General features: G+C 36.1%; 2 protein-coding genes across 2 annotated transcripts; one reads left to right on the plus strand and one right to left on the minus strand.

Annotated features, from left to right (window-relative positions):
- The first annotated feature begins 59 nt into the window (after window positions 1-59).
- Window positions 60-2731, plus strand: LOC140838492 (uncharacterized). Its single transcript, XM_073204848.1, has 4 exons — window positions 60-859; window positions 1432-1549; window positions 1662-1901; window positions 2540-2731. The coding sequence occupies exons 1-3, from the start codon at window positions 189-191 to the stop codon at window positions 1899-1901; spliced, it is 1029 nt and encodes a 342-aa protein (XP_073060949.1). The 5' UTR covers window positions 60-188; the 3' UTR covers window positions 2540-2731.
- On the minus strand, window positions 1930-10622 carry LOC140838485 (probable LRR receptor-like serine/threonine-protein kinase At1g53440). Its single transcript, XM_073204836.1, is given in 25 exon segments — window positions 1930-2822; window positions 3234-3384; window positions 3646-3883; window positions 3973-4183; window positions 4367-4485; window positions 4615-4749; window positions 4835-5030; window positions 5561-5925; window positions 6005-6054; window positions 6141-6179; window positions 6311-6370; window positions 6618-6683; window positions 6812-6883; window positions 7051-7122; window positions 7235-7306; window positions 7414-7485; window positions 7595-7629; window positions 7631-7667; window positions 7928-7999; window positions 8147-8218; window positions 8315-8386; window positions 8921-8989; window positions 9083-9154; window positions 9487-9664; window positions 10225-10622. Coding segments are annotated over 25 exon segments (3057 nt in total). The 5' UTR covers window positions 10346-10622; the 3' UTR covers window positions 1930-2411.
- Window positions 10623-11546: the final 924 nt, after the last annotated feature.

Consider the following 11546-nt stretch of genomic DNA (forward strand, 5'->3'; position numbering starts at 1 on the left):
TTTTTGTTGACAAAAATTGAGAAAGAGTCTAAAATACATGAAGCAACCTGAAATATAGCTCTTAAAAAAAAAACCCTAAATCTACCTTGCTGATGACATTAGCGTTAACTATGTTGAACTCAACTGAAAATCTCTATGGGGCGATCGACAACCTGTGATTTCGGGCAGAAAGATGCAAGAACACAGTGATGATTTTGCTCAAAAGAATCATCAGCAATTGCCATTGCAGATCGCCTATCAAGCTCCCACACCCTCTAAATTACCTCGAGCACCTTCCGCAAAACTATGCCCTTCTCTTCTCCTCCTCGAAATTTTCCCATTCCAACTCGCCCTTTTTTCTTTCTTCAATTTCATGGGGGGCCTTCACGCTTTCGACTCAGTATGTGTCCACAAAATCGGGAAATCCCTTGGAAAGGAGCCTGGAAAGTGACAAAGCATCGCGGGTTTTCTTTAAAGAAAAGATTGAATTTTTAGAAATTGAGGATGAAAGGGACTGTGAAAAAATCTCTGAAATGAATGAGGAACTGGGAAATTTGGAGGAAGAAGTGGGGAGCTTGTATAAGGGAAGACATGAAAACGAGGCTAGTGTGAATTCTGCAGCTAAAAGAAACTTGTGGGCATTGTTTAATGATAAGAAGATGAAAATATGCTCGGGGAACAAGGATCAGATTGTTCATAAGGAGCTATCTTCTGATATGCAAATGTTTGCACACCATTTGTATAGGGAAGGATACTTCAATGGCGCGAATTTAATGCCAGAAAATAAGTTTGATTCCACTTGTTTTCGGGTCGGTTTTGCCCGTGAGTTCTTGAAGTTTGTGGCTGTAGAGTTTGGAAAAGATCACCAGGAGATTGCCAAGTAAGGACCAAGGATACTTACTTTTACGTTCGATCAAGGCTTCTTACTCAAATTTGTCAGACTAAATTCTTGTCTGTCCTTCTGTCCCAATTTTTAATAGTTCTCATGGTCCTTTAATTAAGAATTGAACTTGGTGGTCCAATGCTATTCACTGGCGAATGTTTATAGAGAGATTTAATAGTTTTTTATCACGTATTATAGACGAGGAACCAGAAAATTCGGCTAAGTTTGGTGAGGTAAATCGGAAGGATTGGCCAGAGGATTTTTAAAATCTTGAATCTCAAAGCTCATTCTTTGCTACTGTAAAATAGATCATTGTATGCAATATGCCAATATCCGAATGCATTTTTAGGTCGACAAATTACTCGTCCGTGGTTTCTCGCTTCATTACTACGACCTATCACAAAGATTAATTTTCTTTTCCTGTTGTTTGCGTAGAAAGATATAATTCAAGGAATTGAATTTCTTTGCTGACAAGTCTAGCTCCTTGAAAAAAAGATGTGTCATTATTTTCTTGCAGGATAGCACATTCGTAGTAAATTCTTGTAATGCATATTGAATTCGTATGCCAGATGGTTGTCTGCAGGTGATCTGAAAACGATAGCCCTTTTCGGCTGCCCGTCCTTTGGGCATAATAGCATTAATGCAGCCAAGAATTTGCGCAGATTCTTCGAAATTGAAGAACATGAGGCGAGTCTCCTTGAATGCTTTAACAGTTGGTCTCCTTGAATGCTTTAACAGTTGCATTTTTGCTTATGATGTGTACCATAAAAAGCTTAACAGCACAAGGTGTTCGTTTCAGGTTTGCCAAAAGTGCAGAATGAGACAATGGTGCAAGCGAGCTGATAAAAGAGCTTGGAATGGTGCTACCAAGTTAAGTTTGTCTGACGTGATAAGGGTCCTTGTTTTGTATGCAATGGCATCAGTACCTCAGCAGCTGGTAATTTCAAAGGAAATTAAGGATTCTGTTAGTCGATTACTGAAGGAGATCATAAATCTCAGTAAAACTGTGACCCGGAGCTTTCCCAGAACCGCATTGTAGGTAATTCAGTTGATTCTAATCTATTATGTTTGATGTACAGATCGTTTAAGCTTCTTCAATTCTGTCCATAACTTATTCCTGAGCTATTTCTGTTGCAACATAATAGTGATGAAAATTAGAAGTTTAATTTTCTCAAACGAATTTTTTAAAATGAATTTCGTCACGAAAAGGCTGTATGTCAGATGGATCATTGTATGACAAGAAATCATAAATTTTGATATAACGTAAAGAAAAACACAAGAATTCAGATTCCCTGTTGTTTTTATCTCGGCATAGAATCCAAATCCCACGGGGCCTAAGTCCTAATATCTATGTTCAAAGGTATTATTAATACATTTATATCGACCCAAAAACTCTTACTAATCAATATTACAACTTGATACAAAATTAATGTAGTATAATGTCAAGTACAACACAAGTAACATGGCATGAAAAAATGGAAAGATTTCTCATTTAGATGACCCCATAATTTGCCACGCTAACCAATCACGCAACCGAAAAATATGCATCTCAAAATTCAGAAATAAGCTTAGCAGAAGAATGATCTTTGCTATCAAAATCTTTACTAGACAGTGAGTTTGTGGAATCAATCCATGGCCCGTCCATTGAAACACCTCTCTGTTCTCTACCATCCACAGATATAGTTGACGCCCTTGTCTGGCTATCCTGCGACAATATTTCTAATGCTTTGAATCTGATCTCCGAATCCATCGGTCCACGCTTCACTAATGGTGCTTGAACCGGGATTTGGCCTTCGAGCATGCTCACCACGGAGGACATGGTTGGTCTCAGTGTTGGAGAAGGGTTGGCACACAAAAGTGACAAGCTTAACATCCTCAGTGCTTCTTCTTTGGAGTAGTTTGATTCAAGACTTGGGTCCACTAGTTCTAAGAGATTCCCTTGCTCATGTTGGACATAAGCCTAACATTTGAACAAATAGATACATGAAAGACAGAAATAAAAGGATTCTTGTTCATTTTGAACTTTGAAGGTGATCTTGCGTTATTGATGTAGAACCAAATGATTGTCGTTGAGTACAACTCTTAGTTAAAGTTTTTCAAATGTCATATTATCGGATGCTTAACTAATAGCTATCCATGTATGAGATAAGCAGAGCCGCAAACTCTTGTTCCTTCATCTACTGGTAGAGGTGACCTAGTCTCTTCAAAATGTAATTGTGTTACTTTTCTTATTTATCGGTACGGAAACTATACGAAACTTACAAGACCTATATTTCGATTGTTGGCACGAATACCTACAAGATCAATTGTACTACAAACTCAGTTTCAGCTGACATAAGAATAAAAAATTGAACAAATGAACGAATCTTACCCAATCTAGAAGATACACAAACTCCTCTTTTGGCCTGTAATTAGTGTTGCTCTTGCCACTGACAATTTCTAGTGCAACTATCCCAAAACTGTAGACATCTGCTTTGTCTGTCAAATAGCCTCTCATTGCATACTCAGGAGCCATATAACCTCTGAAAACATAACAAAAAAAAGTTGCGACTCTTCATCTGATACAAAGATAATTAGAAATCCATGAGTTAAAGTTTCATGTCGCAGGATCCAATGGCATAGCTAATTTTTCTTCAAAATATTCACAAGAATCCCAGCTTTCCTCGTAATTTGAAATTTTAATGCTCGCGTTTTACATACAAGAAGTAACACCACCCACAAAAACTAATACATATCTTTAGAAGAATTGTAAATCAAGAAAAGAATGAAGGGAAATGACATACACTGTTCCAGCAATTCTTGTGCTGATATGTGTGTTCTCTTCTTCATCGAGCTTAGCCAAACCAAAGTCGGAAATCTTAGCATTTAGATCCTTATCCAGAAGAACATTTGTAGCCTTAATATCTCTATGGACGATTTTCAGCCTTGATTCTTCGTGAAGATATGCTAGACCTCTAGCTATTCCTATGCATATCTTTTGTCTAGTGGTCCAGTTCAGGTTTAATCGTTGCTTCTCACTACCTAAATGAGGAAGCCAGGAGTAATAAGCCCAGCATGAGAAAAATTGTGGCAGATTTTAGAACGGTCAAGGTATAGGGAAGAATATTTACCAAAAAGCGCTCGAGCAAGACAGTTGTTTTCGAGGTACTCATATATTAGTAGCAGTTGGTTTCCTTCTATGCAGCACCCAAAGAGCCTGACAAGGTTGGGGTGTTGAAGAGCAGAAATCATTCCTATTTCATTCACAAACTCCCGGTTTCCTTGCTTCGACTTGGAGGAGAGCTGCTTAACTGCGATGACCGTACCATCGGACAGTACGCCCTAAAATAGACAGAACGATTTCATAAAAACTTACATGCCATATTGCCTGAAAATCTAACAGGAAAGTAAGATTTATGCTTTACCATAATCATATGTTCCATAAATTTGTTTAAATAAACTTCAGGAATAAATAGAGCTTTGGATTAAGGGAGTGAGAGAAGGTAGAAGTTTATGCCAACATACTTTGTATACAGGACCAAATCCTCCTTCACCTATCTTGTTAGCATTATCAAAATTGTTTGTAGCAGCTTTTATCTGCCTGAGTGAAAAATATCCCGTCTGTAGATCGAGTGCTCTAAGTTCTGTACCGAGAAGATTATGTTAAATTTGATCAGTCATCAAGGTCTAAGTTTCTTTCACAACTAATCAAACAAAAAACCAATGAAACCAATTTGAAGTACGATAAATTCCCAGAGGCTGAAAAAATTTACCCTTTTCTTGAGCATCTTTTCCTCCCAAACACCCTTTCTTCCAGAGAACAAATAAAACCAACAACACAGCAGCACAAGAGGAAACGACAATCCCAATAATAGCTCCCACTGAAAGGCCTGTACTGACATCAAAATCTGCACACAAAAAAAATTGGCTTGTCATGAGGCAGTCGAGAAGAATGTCAATTCGGGAAGCAAATGATTATGGATAAGATCTTACTTGGTGTCACTGCAATTGCAGATATTAAGGGTCCATATACACCTCTGTCGGGGATGGCAGTGGTTCCCTTCCCAGTCCAGTACAAGTGGATCTCTAGAGTACTACCGTTAACCAGGGCATTGAAATCCATGTATATTCCTTTTCTAACACCATTAGCTTCTTTTGCAATATCAAAGTCCGTCAAAACCACTTTCCCCTGCAAAGGAATTGCGGTTGATATAGAATGATAATCAAAGATCAATATATCTAATCCAGATAAAGTGCTCTAATTGTCTTCTCTGCTAATTATACACGACATGCTCATCGTAGCTCGAGTAACAAGAGAAGAAATAAAATTATAGCATCAAGTGTCTACTGTTATACCAAAATCTACAGCTCATGGTAATAGTACAAGCGCCACATTTCTACCAATGTGTCATGCAGGCAAACACACAGGGTAAGTGGGATCAATTGATGCAACCCAACAACCCTCATTTGGATGTTTGTACTAATTGAGATTGAACGCATAAGTTTAGCTTTGACATTAATTTTAGGATTGAGCAGTTACTATTTTACCGGAGCATTTAACTAATGGTAACAATATGACAAAAACTGTTAAACCTTACAACCACAAGACATCGCATTTCTGTTACTATGCAATATAATTAGCTAGCACAGAAGTGAGGAAAGTTGATATTAAATGTAAAGAAGAATCATAGGTTAAGTATCCTTCATGGATCCACTTACTTGGATAGCTACATCAAATACCCTTCTTCCGAGGCTGCTAAATGTGTTGTCATCAGAATACATTATTTCAGCAAAATGAAGACGCACTTTGTAGCTACCTTGGCGCAAGCAAAGTCCATAAAATTTGAGCGAAGAAGGTGAAAGACGAGCTGTCTGGTAAAATTCTGCATCTGTAGCTGCCATGGGAGAATAATTTGCTGCAATAAAACCAGCACGATCATTATTCATGTACACCCCTGTGCTGCTGTAAGCCCATCTGTCATTGGATTCAAAGTGTGAAGGGCCATTAGGGCTCGTGTTCTCGTCATATTCATCGCCTTGATAGCTGGTCCTTCCTCCTCCACAATTTATGAATAATGAATGACCTGCAGGTTTAGACAAGGGTGATTACACATGTTTATAGCCACATATTAATCAAAGATCTCAGGTAGAAGAAGACGTTACGATTGGCGTTTCTAGAGCAAGGGAGGTCCGGCCTCAAACACCAAGATATTCTGTCAAAATAGAATTGCCGAGATAAGGAAGATTTAAACAAAATATCTAAACTAAATGTCACTTGAAGATGGATACAAGAACTCACGTTTCGCTAGCTGAATTCGAATGACTTGCAACTAAGTTCCTGTGAGAGTGCAAGTATTGAATTAGCAATCATCAAAAGATTCAACTTAATGGATTAATTTAGAGAAATTTCACATCATTTTTATCATCAATATCATATCCCATAAAAAGCATCTATAGAGAAAAACTTACACATTGGAGAACTGGCAGCCACCTGAACGTGCTTGTGTGAAGTTGTTGTATGATACATCCCTGCAATAAATTAGGACACATTGATCATAAATACATTGGGTTAGTTCATTTTTCCTTCTTTTTATTTCTTAAGGTGTAAAAGCAAGTGCGTACATATGATAGTCTAAAAAGCATCACATGATAAACAGAACTGAAGATATTGCCCGATTCAGTTAACAAGGAAGCGGGAGGGCAATAATAATTTCATGGTAATAAATAATGGTACACTAGCATCAAATCTATAGTCAAAGCAGGAATAGATGCTTACATATTCTGTTTGCTGTCCAAAATCCAACTATGTATCTCTCCAGTGAGCGAGTTATGACCCAAAAACCTATATCATAATTTAAAATCTTAATTTGTTGATGAAACTATGAATGAAATTTTTAACATGGTTTATCAAGAAAAGAGATTCAAGAGAACCACGCACGCTAATCCATATTTAATGAACACTATACTTACAGGTTAACCAGACTTCTAAGCCCCCCGAGTCCATTCGGTACTTGACCATTTAACATGTTGAAAGTCAGATCTCTGCAAAGAAATATACCAAATATAAGCATAGTAAAGTATCTCCAGAAAAAAAAGAAAAACATAACAAGGTAATCTTTTTAAAAAACATTAAAGAATACAAGGTGCTACATTTCGACAAGTTCTTGTGCCAGTTCCACAAGGAAACATAAGAGAATATGCAGACTTACAATGTTTTTAGATTACTCAAGTTTGCCAAGTATTCTGGAATAGGACCAGTAATCGAGCAATTTCTTAATATCCTGCGTCAAGTGATTTTATAAATTACTACATCCATAGAAGATTCTCTCTAAATGGACATAGGGCACTACATTTCTTGAAAAAATAAAGAAAATAAAAGAATAAGATACTTACAATTCCGACATGGGTTGTATGTCTTGCAAATTGGGGAAAGTCATGCTCATTCCCTTAAGATCAGTTATCCTCCTGACAAAAGGAATAACAAAAGGAATAGGGATAGCAGAAACTTATGTGAGCACCGAGAAATTATACGAAATCGTACAGGTATTTGGTAAATGACGATTGTAACTTACAACTCCTTCAAGTTTTTCAATTGAGATATTGTAGCAGGTATAGGACCCTCCATTCCCGTACCTTGCAAATCTCTACAAGATATAAATATGACTTGTAATTAAGATATGATAACAAATGTTACTGTTCACGATAATTAAGGAAGAAAGACAATCAGTGGTATTAACTCAGATTTATACTCACAGTCTTTCAAGTTTGGTCCAGTTTCCAATAAAATCATGGTATCTTTCCAGATAAACTGCTCCCGTCGATCCTACTGAAAACCATGTAATGAAAGTTTCAGATACAAGTAGTTTTGAAGAAAAGTTTGGTGCAATCCTAGCTGACGTTGTGATGGATCATGGAAAAAAAGAAATCTAAAATTTGAGGATCATGTCCACGAAGTATGGCTTCGAGTAAAAGATGAAACACGTATTCTTATGGTTTCTATGCAAATGGCCATATAACTGCATAATTCAATGCCTCATAGCCAATGTCTAGTGGCTGAATCCAGTGCACTTCAAAATCATGACTTACAAATTTGTCAAGTTCCTTAGATTTGCATATGTTTCTGGTATAGTGCCCGTGAAGTTGTTTGCAGAAAACAAGCTGCAATAGAAATTTTCAACATAAGAGACCAATTTATATTCAAAACAAGCATAGGATTCAAGAAAGATGCAAAAAGAATAAAAGGCAGACCCAAGACATAACGGATTAAATAACAAAATCAATCTTAATTATGACAAAAACTTTTACATTCTCTTCAAATTGCTTAAATTTCCAAGGTTTATGGGAAGATTTCCTCCAAGCAGATTGTCCTCCAAAACCCTGGAGTGAAGGTAAACAATATGCAATCAAATACAAATCTATTTTCTTTTTACTTAAACTACTATGCAAACTATTCATATATAACTTATAACTTACAGTTCTTCAAGTGAGGTAATGTTGCCAATTTCCTCCGGAATTGAACCACTTATGCGGTTTCCAAGAATCGACCTATAATTATGGGATACTTTAAACCAATAGGTATCGTACAATCTACTCTTTAGGCTAACAATGTTTCTTGCTCCAGCCATTTCCAGAATCTTTTATAACAAATCTTTAGACAAATTCATCAACACCAATGGATCACTCGGTACGACTTGCCTATTGGATTGGGAAACATTGTATAAGATTGTGGTTGGTGTTGCTTATGGTTTAGAATATCTTCGCAAAGGTTGTAACACGAGGATTGTTCATTTCGACATCAAGCCTCAAAATATTCTAAAATCTCCGATTTTGGGCTTGCTAAACTATGCAAAAAGAAGCAAAGTATTTTATCTATGGCTGGGACGAGAGGGACCATTGGATACATTGCTCCCGAAGTATTCACCAGGAATTTTGGAGGAGTTTCTGACAAATCTGACATTTACAGCTATGGAATGATGGTTCTGGAAATGGCTGGAGCAAGAACATTGTTGGCCTTGGATCAGCTTCAACTATTTTGTGTTTTTTTTTTCTTTTCTGCAAGGAGGAGCAGATGGAACTTACAATATAGTTAAACGAAGTTTCCCAAAACTAGTTGGAATTGTTCCATTGATGTAATTTCGAGTGAGATCTCTGGAACGATAAAGAAGTGAAATATAAGTCTTCTTTCACAATGCATTTGCATTACAGCAATGGAATCACCTGAAAATAGAAGTTTTTCCTTACATTTCTCGGAGATAAGTTAGATTTGCAAATTCCACTGGCAAAGTTCCAGTCAAGTTGAGACCCTTCAACTGGCTGTACGTGCAAAACAAAAATTTGATTTAAAATTCAAATAATGAGAATTTTGTCAGAGGATTCAAGAACTCGAAATTCAGGTATGCATGCTACACGATTATCTAATGACATCGAGGATTATTTTTAATTATATATTTATGATCGCGCTTTGATTCAACAGACATGCAATCTGCAAACCTTGAGCTCTAGAATGCCTGAGGCCCCGAGTCATTTTCACGACAACATTCACTAGCTCATGGACTCAACATCACTTCTTAACAGAAAAGCTGACCTATTATCTGATATGTTATAACATTATGCAAATGTCGATCAGTATGAAATCAAAAGCTTACATGTTAGTGACATGGCACGTAGTGTTACTATCGAAAGAACAGTCACAAGCCACACCGCTGTATTTCTCCCCGGTCACAAATGTCGCGTTGAATCCATTACTAGCCTCTGTACAAGAGCTTCGACTAACATTCCAGTATGTGTTTTGTAGTTTTGAAGATATTGTTTGAAGAACTTGCACTGTAAATAACAGAGTTTCAAAAATTTAGCCACGAAGTCATGAATTAATGAATGAACATGTCAAGCAAAACTCATTTGTAAAAGTATACTTGCACGTGAATGAATATACAACTGGAAATTGTCATCTAATGAAATGGCATCTTGGAGATCGCAAAAGGAGGCACAAACTGGAAATTATCATCTAATTTTCTCTTGGCTTGCCTGAGTCTAAACTTTTTCATTAAACCAATAATATAATAAATAATCCCTTTTGGCTAAAATTGCTGTGTGCACAATCTTTTCATCCTTATGATGCTCTGAAAATTCAGAAAAACAAGAAACACCTCCATTATAATATAAACTAGCTGTGGATGTACATCAGTCATACACAATCTCCTTAAAAAAAACACACGCACACGCACATACAAATTTCGTGAATCAATTAATTAAAGTCCTAAGAAACAATTAACTCCCAGTTTCATCCGTCAGGAACAGTACTAATACTCTAAATTAAAATAAGTAACAAAGTCATGCACAGCTTCGCTAAAAGATTATTTCTGTCAGTAATTTAAACAGCGTACCTTCATCTTCAGGCAGAAGTTGAGCAACAGATGTAAAAACAAACGATGCACAAAAACTGACGAAGAAGATTTTCAAGAAATCTGCCCTCTTACAGACCCTTTTTCTAAGGAAAAAACCCATAAAAGGAAGTATCAAATGGGATATGTTCAGACACTGGAAATTCTGTCTTCGACCACCTTAAATTGCCTTTTATGTGTATGTATATGTATTTCCGCTTGTATATTTATAAATTCATGCTTCCAAACGTGCTTTCTGATTATATGCAAGCAAACCCGCATCAAACTGAATTTAGAATAATGAAGAATAGGCAGTTAAAATTGTGAAGGCTGGCGGGAGAATATAATATTGAAGCAGTTGAAAAGTCGATAACGATCTTTGTGAAAGAAGATACGGTGTGAAGGGGTCGAAATTCAATTGCGAGCGCTACAAAAAGCAAGGGGGAAAGGATTGAAAAACAAACAACAAATTTAGTAAAGAATATCTGATATACATATAATTTTTTTTGTCTGAAATTCAAATTTAAATATTTTCAAGAAAAAATAATTTTGATATAATATGTTGGACACATTAATTATTCATATTAGTATAACAACATAAGTGTGGCATTTGGGCTGTTTGAATTATTGTACGGTTTAAATATTAAAGTTAAACGGTTACAATTAACATTGCAACAATTCATATCGAAGTCAATTTCTCGTGTTCGATCACATAGATTGAAAGAATTATAACAATCTAGAGAGAGATTAATGAGATACAATAATTGTTTGAACTGTTGTACAGTTCAAAAAACTGACATGTTATAAATTTTGATAAAACATTCATACATTTGTTCTATATAATTAGATATGTAAATAATCCAAACCAAACCAAACAGTATCAAGCTTGAGCTTGGCTCGTTTAAGATTGTTTGAGGCTCGAGCTCGGTTTGTATTGAAATTACTAAGCTCGAGAAAAGCTCGAGCTCGGCTCGTTAAAAGCTCTTTATCATGTTAATCAAGTCAGGCTCGAGATTGATTCATTAACAGCTCGTTTATCATTTTTAACAAGTCTGACTTGAGCTCGAGTCGTTTTTGAGCTCGTAAAGAATAGAATTGAGCTTGAGCTTGATTCGAGCTTGATTCGAGCTTGTTAAAAATTAAATATATATATATATATGAACTAATTTTAAATTAGACATAAAAATACAAATTAATTCATAATAACTAAAACGACAAAAATAACAACTAAAAAACATAAACTCGCTATATGATTGAATATCCTAAAATAATATATCTTGCATCCAGATAACAAATTTTCGTCATACACTGGTATCACCATATAA

The sequence above is a fragment of the Primulina eburnea genome, chromosome 8 (genome assembly GCF_022965805.1).
Source record: "Primulina eburnea isolate SZY01 chromosome 8, ASM2296580v1, whole genome shotgun sequence".
NCBI lineage: Eukaryota > Viridiplantae > Streptophyta > Magnoliopsida > Lamiales > Gesneriaceae > Primulina > Primulina eburnea.

Coding starts and splice junctions, on each gene's coding strand:
- LOC140838492 (XM_073204848.1), top strand. CDS start 189: ATGATTTTGCTCAAAAGAATCATCAGCAATTGCCATTGCAGATCGCCT. Junction 860..1,431: donor GATCACCAGGAGATTGCCAA/GTAAGGACCAAG, acceptor TTCGTATGCCAG/ATGGTTGTCTGCAGGTGATC. Junction 1,550..1,661: donor TCGAAATTGAAGAACATGAG/GCGAGTCTCCTT, acceptor TGTTCGTTTCAG/GTTTGCCAAAAGTGCAGAAT.